The sequence below is a fragment of the Podarcis erhardii genome (genome assembly GCF_964252035.2).
Source record: "Podarcis erhardii genome assembly, chromosome: 12".
NCBI classification, from domain to species: Eukaryota; Metazoa; Chordata; class Lepidosauria; order Squamata; family Lacertidae; genus Podarcis; species Podarcis erhardii.
In genome coordinates, this window is record NC_138513.1 from 14,782,789 (window position 1) to 14,796,522 (window position 13,734).

At 42.9% G+C, this 13,734-nt stretch overlaps 1 protein-coding gene across 1 annotated transcript in view; it reads right to left on the minus strand.

Annotated features, from left to right (window-relative positions):
- The window catches only part of CCNY (cyclin Y), a 109,823-nt gene that overhangs the window by 9,414 nt on the left and 86,675 nt on the right, over positions 1-13,734 (minus strand). Inside the window, exons 4-7 of the mRNA XM_081834527.1 lie at positions 12,862-12,962; positions 10,816-10,851; positions 6,500-6,557; positions 6,255-6,374 (exon numbers count right to left, since the gene is read on the minus strand). Coding sequence (XP_081690653.1) covers positions 6,255-6,374; positions 6,500-6,557; positions 10,816-10,851; positions 12,862-12,962 — 315 coding nt within the window. The remainder of the gene's footprint in view (positions 1-6,254; positions 6,375-6,499; positions 6,558-10,815; positions 10,852-12,861; positions 12,963-13,734) is intronic.

Sequence of the window (13,734 nt, forward strand, 5' to 3'; positions counted from 1 at the left end):
ATAATTTAATTGTCTTCCCCTCCGATTTTAATTTCATCACCTATTAGAACACAAAATCTCTTGGCAGCTTTGGAAGCAGTGAGAAAAATTACATAGTTTGCGCTTAATTACAACTCGCCTTTTCTTGTGGAGTTAAAACAGGTTTTAATTGAAAGAACTTAATTAAAGGCACGGAGGGCTGGCAATTTGCCCCTCTCCTAGTTTTTCCCTGCTGGAGACCTGTCCTTCCAGAGCAAAGGAAGAACTCACCTAGCTTAGTGGCTACAGCAAATCCCACTGAATCTGACAAAAGGCTGAGCAGAGGAAGTCCTGAGCAGCAGCCAGCCCTGCTGTGCACCATCTTGAGCTCCTGGGAGGAAGGGTGGGGTAAAACTGTGCTTACATTTTTATAATTAAAACAAGCTATCACCAGATTCTACCTACAGGGCAAATCTGGAGATTTCTCCTCAGATGAAACATCTGAAGAAAACAAAAAATATTTCAGCGCGATTAGTGAAATGTTTCAAGAGGGGCTGACACATCTCTTTCGTCCGCATGCCAACACAGAAAAATGCAGCTGCCTATTCAGGTCAACCTCTGGTCTATTGCAGAGAGATCAAGCAAGGAAGCTTGCTCACAACTAAAAATGTTATGTGCAAGAAAGCAAATGTGTAGAGTAAATTCAACTGCACTGTTAAGGTCTAAGTTCCCTGGAGAAATATTGTAAACTGGTTGATAAGTCTCTAAAAGTAGGACCAATTCAGCCAGCTAGCCCTGGGGATTATCTAATTGATTTTTGAATTTTATTGTTATTCATGTTTCTATACTGTATTTTATGCTGCTTTTATAATTAAGTGTTTTAAATTTGTTGTTAGCCGTCCTGAGCCTGGTTTTTGAATCGGGAAGGGCGGGGTATAAATAAAAAAATATTTATTTTATTATTTAAAAGCCAAAGCACACAACAGACCTTGTATCCACTTACAGTATGAAGAAACCTAAGGACAGAGAGCCTCAGAACAATGCTCGGAAGAGCTGGGGGTTCATGCTTGTAAAACGAGAACCACAAGCTAACACAGAATGATCATTAATTCTTCAAACCAGGATTTATTGGCCTAGCGCCACCCACAGGCTCTTCCCACTGACAGGATTTTGGAAATATATTTGATGTGGTTTTGGAATCCTGTAAGGAAAGGGCTAGTAAATGTTCTTTGCGTTTTGTTCCTGGCAGGCCTCGTCACAGAAGGGGACTCAGCCAGGTGTCTCCCAATTTCAAAGCAAGGAGCACAACTTCTTGTACATACAGTCCGAGGTCATATTTTCCATCTTTCCAGATGTAGGGCTGCAGGGCAACTGTGCAAATGGGTCTTGATTTAGCAGCAACTGTGCAAAGAACATGGATCCAAGTAGCTTACAATTGGAGACTGAATCTAGTGATGGTAGAGCAGTGGGCCTTGTGTGAAGCAGGGTTGAGTTTAAGCAATTCCAACTAGAGTGATTTATTCCGGTGTATGGAACAAGAAAGATGGGAACTTGGGTGAGGGATACTGTATCCTCTCCCCTCCCATGCAGTCCCATATCCAAACTCCTTGGGTGAGGGGAAAAGAACCCTCTCCCATTCCATGGAATGCCTCCTTGCAGACTGACACTCAAACTCATTTTTCTTCCCACCACAAGTCTGTATGGGGAGGGAACTTCCTTGGATGGGAAAGAAACATATTACTGGGTCTGCCAAGCAGGTTCCTTCATATGCATGTTTGCAGGATGGTACAGGAAGACAGCACAGTGAAATAGCTCCACCACAGCAGTCCGTAAGCATGCCCAAAGTTATCAGACATCCCCAAACCATATTGGCCTCAGAGGACTATTTTGTAAAGATGATCAACAAACAAGCCAAGGAAGGAAAGAGAGTTCAGCTCTCCTTTCTTTAGAACAGATATGTAATTTTTTTTGAAAATTATGCATCATAAAAAATGTGTAGCTTTAAATGGAATTGGGGGGAGTATTGAAAAATTGGCAATACTTTCTTCGGCACCCTTTACAGAGCTGAGGTCATTTTATTACTTTAGGAACATAAAATGCATTTATCTATAATTCTGTTATAGAATAAAATACAATTTATTCAGACACTCATTGCAAATTTAATTGGTGTTCCTTTTAATTTTGGTTACGAATAGAGCTACCCTAGCATCACTTAGTTTTTGCCTGTTTAAGAGAAGCAGACAAAAGAAGAAGCTGAAAACAGAAAAAAACCATCAACATTATAGTAAAAAAATAAAGTTATTGCATATTGCTGCCATCACATCTTATTTGACCAAGGGGATAAAAATGAAGGCAGTTTAAAGGAGCATTAAAAAAATAATCACAAATTCCTTCCTTCCTTCCTTCCTTCCTTCCTTCCTTCCTTCCTTCCTCTGATCTTCCTGCAAATTGCTCAGGATTGCACATGGTTACCTTTTATCCTCACAACAACACTGTGAGGCAGGTTAGGAGAGAACGTGTGATCAGCCAATGACAGGATTTGAATCCAGTTGGGACAATCCTGTGTTTGGGCTCCCCTTCCTTGGTGGATGATCCTGGCTATTTGAAAGGGGAACTGCCCTCAGAGCAGATCCCAGAAACTCCTTACCTACTGGAAATGCTTTTGCAAGAAGAGCTATGCAACCAGTAATCCTCCGGCCTGAGAACACTGCACTGGTCTCCTCAGATTTGGAGGAGTCCATTTCAGAAGCCCCAGTGCAACTGAAGTCTCACTTTCTCTGCCAGACGTCAGTCTGCTGAAGAAGGCTGGGGCCCTTTAAATTAAGAGGAACCTCTCAGGAAGGCACAGGTAGCTGCTGAGACACGGTCCCTATATAAGGCTCATTCCGAGTGTAAGCTGCTGCTGAAGAGACATGTCTCCACCAAGCAGTCAGCATGAGCCCTGCCTGGAGCTGTCTAGGGAACAGGGACCTCTGCTGAGGTATCCCTGGCTGCAATCTTCTAGCCATTGATGCCACACACTGGGAGATATGGAAAATAGGAAGACAGTAGAAATCAGAGCAACGGTGAGGCTATAATAATCCATAGCAGTTTTGATTAAGCAAGGAGGAGGAGGAGAAACATTCACATTTTGCAGCTCAGCCAGTGAAGTAATGAACAACTGACAGCAAAGGCTAGACAACTTCAAGGGTTTTGCTCTGCCTCATCTTAAGATGGCATACATGTGACACTGCTAAATGATTATGCCACATGACTGAAAGGCCCTGGAACATATCCAGCACTGCTGAGATTAAATAAGAGAGTCACAGTGGCCCAATGGACAGAGAAGGGGTTTTGCATGCAGACGATCCACTTTCAAGACTTAGAATCATAGAATCATAGAATCATAGAGTTGGAAGAGACCACAAGGGCCATCGAGTCCAGCTTCCTGCCAACCAGGAAACACCATCAGAGCACTCCTGACATATGGTTGTCAAGCCTCTGCTTAAAGACCTCCAAAGAAGGAGACTCCACCACACTCCTTGGCAGCAAATTCCACTGTCGAATAGCTCTTACTGTCAGGAAGTTCTTCCTAATGTTTAGGTGGAATCTTTTTTCTTGTAGTTTGGAACCATTGCTCCGTGTCCGCTTCTCTGGAGCAGCAGAAAACAACCTTTCTCCCTCCTCTATGTGACATCCTTTTATATATTTGAACATGGCTATCATATCACCCCTTAACCTCCTCTTCTCCAGGCTAAACATGCCCAGCTCCCTTAGCCGTTCCTCATAAGGCATCGTTTCCATGCCTTTGACCATTTTGGTTGCCCTCCTCTGGACACGTTCCAGTTTGTCAGTGTCCTTCTTGAACTGTGGTGCCCAGAACTGGACACAGTACTCCAGGCGAGGTCTGACCAGAGCAGAATACAGTGGCACTATTACTTCCCTTGATCTAGATGCTATACTCCTATTGATGCAGCCCAGAATTGCATTGGCTTTTTTAGTTGCTGCGTCACACTGTTGGCTCATGTCAAGTTTGTGGTCAACCAAGACTCCTAGATCCTTTTCACATGATGGGGTCAGCCAAAGATTTTGCATCTATAGAACCTTTGCTCTTGCAGCTCCCAGCAACTGGTACTCATAGCTATATGAGCTTTCCCTGTGGAGGCAGAACGGAGCCATTGTGGCAGATAGCCATCGATAACCTTAGCCTTCATGGATTTGTCCAATCCTCTTAAAGGCTGGTGGCCATTGTGGCATCAAATCCCATATTCCAGATATGTGTTTTGTGAAGAAATAGCTGAACCTTCCAACGTTCACCTTCCTTGGATGCATGTGAGTTTTCCCATACCATGCATATTCCTACATGCCTTTATCAGCCCTCAGTCCTTTGCTCGCCCTTTTTCCCCTGTAACGAAAAAGCCCCAAATAGTGTAAGCTCAGCTCCTGAGAGCTCCAGTCCCTTGATCGTTTTGGCTGCCCTTTTCTGAACCTTGTCCAGCTTTGCAATAGCCTGCTTGATCTTTAAGCAATAATGGCTTATTTTTAGGTGGGTGACCCTCGCCCTCAGCTATCAACATTGCTCGATAGTCCAGCATGCGCCAGCAAGACGCGTATGCAGGATTAATCCTTTTTTTTAAAAAAAAAAAAAGACCTCACTTCGCATCAGCCACAAATGTGTGCCAGTCACTCACGCAGCCCTTTGTGCATCCATCAGCTTTTATTAATGCTCCTGTCTGTTGTTGACAGTTGTCCAAGATTCTTTGCTTGAAGCTATAATGATTTACAATCAGCCGCACACAAACATGGAAAAGTTCCAGACTTCAACATCCACAGGATGCCTGCACGACTACAACCCCCACCTGTGTATTATATGAATCAATCACCGGGGCAGAGTGTAACAGTATCCCTTCGCACAGCCAAGTTATAATCTAGGCTAAGCCCTCTTTAAATAGATTCCCTTACTGTATACAGTGGTACCTCGGGTTACAAACACTTCAGGTTACAAAATCCGCTCCCCCAGAAGTAGTACCTTGGGTTACAAACTTTGCCACAAGATGAGAATGGAAATCATGTGCTGAGGGCGCGGCGGCAGTGGGAGGCCCCATTAGCAAAAACGCGCCTCAGGTTAAGAACAGTTTCGGGTTAAGAACAGACCTTCGGAATGAATTAAGTTCGTAACCAGAGATACCACTGTATAGCAATGGCTACAACTCTCCTCCCCATTCACCCACACCCCAAAAAACACCCCAACCATAGGTGCCTTGCTGCATATAACAACACTCAATCTCTTTACAAGGAAAAAATTGTACTTTACTGCCCCAAGGGAAAATCAACAATTGTGATATGCCATGCTGATCATGTTCATGCCTCAAGATGGGCTTCTTCTTCTTTGGTAATCGCTCGTACCCGAGTAAGATTGTCTTCCATGAACACAGTCTTAACAGTGAGTCCATAAGTGACTGTGGAGGCCAATTCTGGATCCACATGTCGTTCCACAGTGGGGACATTGGTTTATGGGCAGGAGTTGATCATGGTGTGGATTTGCCAAGTGTGCCTTCCTCTTAGCACGTTCTTCCCTTGAGTCCTGAGTTCGAGCGTCTTCAATGCGCATGACCCCTTTGGTAAAGGCTGTTCACCAATTGGAGCTCTCACAGGCCAGTGTTTCCCAGTTGTCGGTGTTTATACTACATGTTTTTAGATTTGCCTTGAGACAGTCTTTAAACCTCTTTTGTTGACCACCAGCATATCGCTTTCCATTTTTAAGTTCAGAATAGAGTAGTTGCTTTGGAAGATGATCATCAGGCATCCAAACAACATGACCAGTCCAACGAAGTTGATGTTGAAGAATCATTGCTTCGACACTCATGATCTTTGCTTCTTCCAGTACACTGGCATTAGTTCGCCTGTCTTCCCAAGTGATGTGTAAAAATTTTCGGACACACCGTTGATAGAATCTTTCAAGGAGTTGGAGATGGCATTTATAAGTGGTCCATGTTTCACAAGCATACAGTAAGGTAGGGATGGGCACCTGTAATGGGGCATGTGGTTTTACAATATGCCCTAAGAGTGTGTACTACCAGAAGCGGCATCGGGGCAATCCTAAAGAGGCAGTAGCACTGCAAATCCAGGTAGCGGTACTTCTCAAACTTGGGGCTCCAGCTGCTGATGGGACTATTACTCCCACCATCCCTAGCTAGCAGGACCAGTGGTCCAGGACCTTCTGCCCACGGAACAGATGCTTTACCAGTGAGATACGGTCCTTCCCCAATGAGTTATGGTTCAACCTAGAGGATGGCACGGTGGCTTTGCATACTCACCAGGGTGACAATGGCACATTCAGCAGTCAGCTGAGCGGCGCTGAACAGCGTCCGCACAAAGCGGTAAATCTGCTTCTGCTCTGGGTCATGTTTGTCATAATCTGGCGGCACTTCGGATTTCTGCAGGAACAGCATTATTTAAAAGGTGAGCAAACTACAATCCATGGCTCTGAAGCAATTAACAGGTGTGGGTAGAATGCACCTCAAGAAGAAACAAATGAAAGAACGAGGCAGATGATCTTTACCGTAAGGGGGTGGAGGTTTTCATCAAAAATATCTAGGAGCATCCTTCCATCTGTGTCCCTGGAAAGAGAGAACAAACAAAAAAGAAAAGAAAAGAAAAATACAAAATTGTTACGCCATGGAGGGCGAAAGAAGAGGACGTGGGAAACTATTATTATGGCAAAATGAAAGAACTCTATACACTGGGAATCACTTCTCTCTGCTCCAGTAATACATATGAAAGAGCCACATGGCTGCGAACAATAATAAAGTTTCATCTCATGCAAATATTGCCCTATCACATTAAATTAATCAATTGCTTAATTTCCAGAATAGCCCATGTGTTGCCCTCCAGATGTTATTGGACTACAACTTCCATCAGCCCCAAGCAGCAGGGCCAATGGTCAAAGATGATGGGAGCTGGAGTTCAACAACAATGGGAGGGCACCAAGTTGGGGAAGGCTGCTCTACAGAAACAACTACAAGCATTACAGAAACTTGTGCTTATAATTTTGGTTGCAGAAGCACAAATGTAAATATTGTTGACAGAGGGTTGTTTTACTATTCCCAACTGGTGGCCCGTGGACCACAGGAGGGGTTTGCGCAACCCACCCAGGGGGTCTGTGGCACCATTCACAAAACAAAACTACCATAAAGATATCAAAATTTTCAAAAGCAGGGGGTCAGTGGTTTAGGTTTTGAAAAAGAGGGGGTCCACCATACTTAGCTAACTGGGAGCCACTGCTTTGGACAATTAAAAAAACCACAAACCATTAACATAATGTGAAAGTCTTTCCCATTTATTTTATGTTTTAAGTTCTTTTGAAACTTCACACAATGCATAATAGATGTGTAGAATTCACTGTCATTACATGCAGGGGTGACCAATACTTTAGATGGATTTAAAAAAGAATCAGGCAAATTCACAGAGGATCAGGCTACGAATCATGATGGCTAATGGCTATATTTACTGTGATGTGCTCTGTACGAGCTTTAATTGGATTTGTTTACAGAAATCTCACAGACCACCTGAACGAAGCTAATGGTCCACCAGCACACCATGGACTACAGTTTGGGAAATCCTATTTTATAGGTTGTGGAGGGAGAATCTGTGCTGAAATGCAGAGAAGAACTGGTATTACTCCAATCTTAAGTCACTGATTGTTCCGCAATAGAACTGTTGCAAAAGGCCTCTCTTAGTGGATGGGATTTGTTAGATTGGTTTTTACATATATCCATATTTTCAGTTTTTATTTTAATTTAGCTTTATGTTAGTTTTAATTTTTGTACTATATTGTAAATCACTTTAAGATTCCATTTCATTAAAAAGTGACTGAGTAATAATGATAATGATAATAATGATGATGATGATGATAAATATACTATTTCCAGGATCAGAGGCAGTTTGTTATGGAAAACCTGTTGCAATGGAACAATGGGGGAGGGCTACTGTCTTCCTGCCCTGTTTGAGGGCTTCTCATGGGCATTAGCTAGCTGCCTGTAGGGTCAAAGAGGATGCTGGACTAGATAGGACCTTTGCTCTGAGCCAGCTCAGAGCAAAGCACAATATCCCAGAGATCCAGCAGAGGGCGCATGGAGAACATGCTGTGTACTGACAACCACAATAAGATTCCCACAGCAATTTCCACTTGAAAAAAATTACGTTTTTACCAGTACGTTTCCGAGCACAATTCAAAGTGTTGGTGCTAGCCTTTAAAGTCCTAAACGGCCTTGGTCCTGTATACCTGAAGGAACATCTCCACCCCCATCTTTCAGCCCGGACACTGAGGTCCAGCTCCGAGGGCCTTCTGGCAGTTTCCTCAGTGTGAGATGTGAGGTTACAGGGAACCAGGCAGAGGGCCTTATCGGTAGTGGCACCCTCCCGTCAGATCTCAAGGAAACAAACAACTATCTGACGTTTATAAGACATCTGAAGGCAGCCCTGTTTAGGGAAGTTTTAAATGTTTTAAGTTTTATTCTGTTTTTAGTGTTCTCTTGGGAGCCACCCAGAGTGGCAGGGGAAGCCCAGCCAGGTGGGCAGGGTATAAATAATAAATTATTATAAATTATTACTGATTAGATTGTAAAAGAACAAAACCACCAGCAGCAGCTGCAGCTCTTATCCGCCCCCAAGCTCATGCCCAGCTCATCTCCAGAGTTCTGAAAACTATTTTTAGAGCACACCTAAGTTTGTGATAGTCAGTATAGGAAGAGGAGGAAATTAGAGCAAGCGGAGAGAGAAATGGCAAAGGGAGCATAATCCCCAAACCTGACTTTGAGCCATCAACCCTAGTTAAGGGCCAGCTAATATTATGTCTGCAGAAACACCAAGAAATTAAAAGGGAATCTTTGGCGAGACTTCCAGTTTCTAGGAGATGGGATTTTAGTGGCTTTGCTGCCCCGCTACTTCAGGATGTGAGTATATTCTCCTTCCACCCTACACCTGCCCTGCATTCCTGCTCTCTGTCTAAGGAACTTGCTAAGCTGGTCTAAATTCTAAGGAAACTTAAAAGCCACCATCAGAGTTACGCAAGCTCAGCGGACAATGAACATTTGATGGAAGAAAGTTGAGACCTGGCCTTATTTTAAGAGCCACATCCAATAGTGTTGTTACAGTGTTTGGAATCCCAGGGCCATATGGGCATGGCCAATTTACACGTTTTTATTCTGTCTTTGCTCTTCCAGGTGATGATCAAGTAGGGAAGGATTCATATCACAGTTGCAGAGCAAAAGCTTCCAATAATGTTGTTTTTGTTGTTGTCATCTTAAAAACATAAGACGAGCTTGTTGGATCAGGACAATGGCCCATCTACTATAGGACCTGCCTGGGTTTTGAGATCTTTGAGGGAAACCCTTCTCTGAGTTCCACCAGGCTTGTGATGGGGACATGAGAGAGGGCCTTTTTGGTGGCTGCTCCCAGGCTTTGGAACTCCCTCCCTAGATAAGCTAGACTAGCTCCCCCCTTGCTGTCATTCCACTGGCAGGTGAAGACAGCTTTATTCAGACAGGCTTTTGGGGAACTCACTGCTTTTAATGAAAGGGCTGGTGGCATTCCATTCTTTCAATTATTGGTATGGTTTTAATAGATGTTATAAATGCATGTAAGTTTTAATCCTATTAATGTTTAATTTTTAAAAAATGATTTTCTCTTATGTTTTTAGCAGTTCTTATTTGTGTATGGGCAATCTAGATAAAATTGTATTTCGAGGAGTTAGTGATCTGACTCGGTTGCCCTCTTCCTGCCCTCTGTTCCTTCTTCCTCTCCTTGTCTCTTAAATTCTTTGATGGCATGAGAGCAGCCTTTAATGTCCTAATCTGTAGAAGGAAGTGATAGGGCTAGGTACCTTCTTTGATGCTGGACATTGTTTGGAGAAAGTGAGGCATTGGGAGAGGGTGGCTAATGAATAATCTGCACGTAGCCAGTCGGGCAAACCACACAGGCTAGCTATTTATAAATCGGATGGTTGTGGGCAGAGTTTTAGAGAGAAGCTCATGCACGGACTGACAGTTGTGGGGCCGTGCAACCTGAGGCTACCTGGGGAGTCACTTCGCCGCTTGAGGGCTTCCAAGTGGCAGATTGAGATGCTTGCTTGGTATGTATATATTGCTTGCTGTTTAGAATAAAATCTTTAATCTTCTCACTCACTTGTGTTTTGTATTATTTCTGAATCCCGTTTTAAAAGAACCACCTTGCATTTGGCAAGACAATTTGTAAGCTGCCTTGAGTCCCATTAGGGGGGAAAGGCAGGGTATAAGTAAAGATAATCCTGTTCTCACAGTGGCTGACCAGATATCTGTGGGACAAGCTGGACATGAGTGCAACACCACTCTGCCCACCTGCAATTACCATCAAGTGATATTCAGAGGCATAATGCCATTGTAGAGCACAGCCATTGTGGCTGGCCGCCACTGATTACCTCGCCTTCCGTAAATTTGCCTAATCCTCTTTATTATTTATTTAGATTTCTTGCCTGCCCTTTACCATAAGGTGCCAGGGCAAACTGCAGCCATTTCAAAATACAATATTTAAAACAGTTTAAAACAAATCACAGTCCCAACAATTTGATGGGCCCTAGAAATATATATATAGAGAGAGGGGGGGGGGGGGAGAGAGAGAGAGTGTTCCAGGTGCAATCTCTGGTGTCGGCTGGCAGGGCTAAGAAAGACCCCCATCTGAAGCCCTGGAGAACTGTTGTTGCCGCTGAGGTAACATATGAATTGGTCCTACACCAAGTATTATTGCTTGTACACGTTAACTACAGGCAATTAAACAGAGGGTGAGAGGAAACTAATGAATGGCAGGGCGGGGGAATAATTGGTTCTCCCAACATAAACGTACCTGTTTCTGATGTGATAATATATTGCAAGAGCTACACTGTAAAAGAAAACAGAGTGAAAATACAGAGTTAGTGATCTGGGATACAAATTTAATGTTTTCTACAAAGTCACATTGCTAAGCCTTGACAACCATTTTTAACCTTCCGAGGAGGCTCAGACAACCTGTAGGAACCGTTTCTTGCCAAGGGAGAGAGCAGGGATCAATAAACAAAGTGGTGGATGTTAACCTGTAGCACGCAGGGCTAGCTCCCATCAATCTGCACAGCACTAAATAAAGTGCTTCTTCAGATCTTTGAGAGAAGCGCATTTTAAAAGAAATTGATTCAAAAGAGGAGAGGGAATTGAAACCACCAGCGGTGGCAGAGGTCTTCCGTGTGCCGAGAGCAGAATCAGGCGGGTGGGGGGCAGGTCAACCTGCCTCGCAAGTAGTTCAAGTGGTAGCTTGGGAATGCAATACTTTTAGGGGCATCAGTGAAACTAGCACACCAGCAAATCTAGTGCAAATGGAGCAGTGCATCCCAATATCATTTGCAGCGCCACAAGCAAAGTGTAGATACTTCGACTTGCAAAATATTTTGGATAGGCCCTGGAGTTGCAATGGGGAGGAACAAAAGTGGAATGGGAAAAGGGGACAAATTGCAGAAACTGACAGGGATCCAGCGCAGAAACTTACAGAGAGGTCAAATGCAATTGCAGCAAGGAGGACAATTTCTGAACTGAGTGAAGGAGGGAGAGAGAGAACAGATAGAGAGACCAGCAATTGGGGGTCCACTTGGTATAAGGATATCAGTTTGGGGAGAAGAGTTTTATCAATTGACTATGGAAAAGGAATAATAGCAGGTAATCTAGAGGAGGAAGCAGTAAGAACTATTGCTCTAACTGTTCAGAGGAGATGAACAGAAAACCTAAAGGAAGCAGAAAAATAGAGAAGATATTTTATAGTATCTACTTCTTGAACAACAATCTACTTCTATTATCAACAATTTACTGTTTGCTAGTCTTATCTGGGCTTGCAACTTTCCACTGTGTCCTTTATAGACGTGTGTGTGTGTGTGTGTGTGTGTGTGTGTGTGTGTGTGTGTGTGTCTAGCTAGATTTTCTCCTCAAAAAGACTTTTACAAGAAAACCACTATTTTTCCAATGCATCATGAGTTAACACAGACAGCACGGTCCAATTATACTATGATTTGCCTTTTATGGGGTTTCAAAAGCTTTTGGGAGCAAATTGGGGAGGAGAGGGAAGAAAGGACACAAAGGGGTTATTTATGCCTCTTCTAGAAGTTTGCACTATTTTTTACAAACAAATATGCTAGCATTTTGGTGTCATGGTAATTGCAAAGCTCAACCACAACTTTTGAATATAAACATCAATGATGTTAATGGGTCAAAGGTTTATGGTGTGTTTGCATCCACATGTACATATTGAAAGTCTGAGCAGATGACTAAAAACCTGACTGCAGCAGCAAAATCAAAGGTTTCCTTGTGGAAAAACAAATGTTTGTGTTCATTGATGGCACAGTTCTTTCACTATAGCAGTTTCACAAGTGTACAATTTGGGTACAGCATACTTGAGCTGTACACTCAGTTATTCACATGGAAAGTTCAATGTGTACACAATCTTGTCTTGCCGTATACACAATAGCTGAACTGTACAAAAACACTCTTTCACACAAACACCTGTACATGTGCAGAGATAGCCTGTACCTGTGTTTAGTTTAATGTGTAAAAAAACAAAACATAGAAGACTTCTGAAGCCAAATGTTGACTTCAAGCATTCAGACATCTGAATAAGCCAGCAAGCATGTGGTTTATTACTGGAGCACTTCATTCAAAGCAAATCCAGCTGTTTCAGACTACAACTCCCATCAGTTCCAGCCTGCATGGCCAAATGGCCAAGGATGATGGGAGATATACTGCAAAAACATCTGGAGAGCACCCACCAGGTTGGGAAAGGCTGGGTTAGGTCCTCCCTCCTCTTTTGGAGTGCCTCTGTTATAGAAGCAATTATGCAGAAATTACAAAAACAAAAAACCACCACCATACCCACCTTTTAATTGTATACTTGAGGTTGGGCTGAGTGACTGTGCTGTCATCCAGGAAAATAGTGGAACAGGAACTGTATTTCCTTCTCAGTTGACCAGGAGCATGCTAGAAGGCAAACATACAAGAATAGTGGCAGTGACGTTGGACCAAAGGCATTCCTTAGACAGCACAATACTGAGTAAACAGTTCCTCTCTGTCTCTTGCTCACACACGTAGGCACACTCAAGTCAACAGGGGTCTGGGAATTCTTTTTTTCAGGGCTTGGGTATCTCATGAATCACACAGAAATGAGACTTTGCTAGTGGCTCAATAAAGCAAATGGGGACAATTTGATTCAAACACACACACACACACACACAAACACACAATTTGTTTGCATGGGTTCATAAGTAGAATGCAACCACTACACTTTCATTTCAAAATACAATGACTAAAGGACTGAAGAAACTGGTTTACTTATTATTTATTTCTTTAAAGGCATTTCTAAACCCCTTAGTATTTTTAAATTTTCTAAGCGGTGTACAAGAACAACAAAGCAACAAACAATATTATTAAAACAAAAACAGTAGTATAAAAGCATACAAACACAAATAAAAGGAGGAATGCAGGGAATTCATGTAAATTATTTTTAAGGGTCTGGTTTTATGGGTCAGGAAAAGCCTGGGCAAAAAGAGAGGTCTTTACAAGATGACTGAAGCAACTGATAGTTGACATTTCACGTGTGTGAGATAAAAAGCCATTCTATATTACAGGGGAAACAGCAGAATGTACCTGCTTTTTGTTCACCACCCTATGATATTCTGCAGGCTGCAGTATCAGGAGTAGAACTTTTGAAATGATCTAAGTGGTGTATACAGGATCAGATTATATTTCAAGT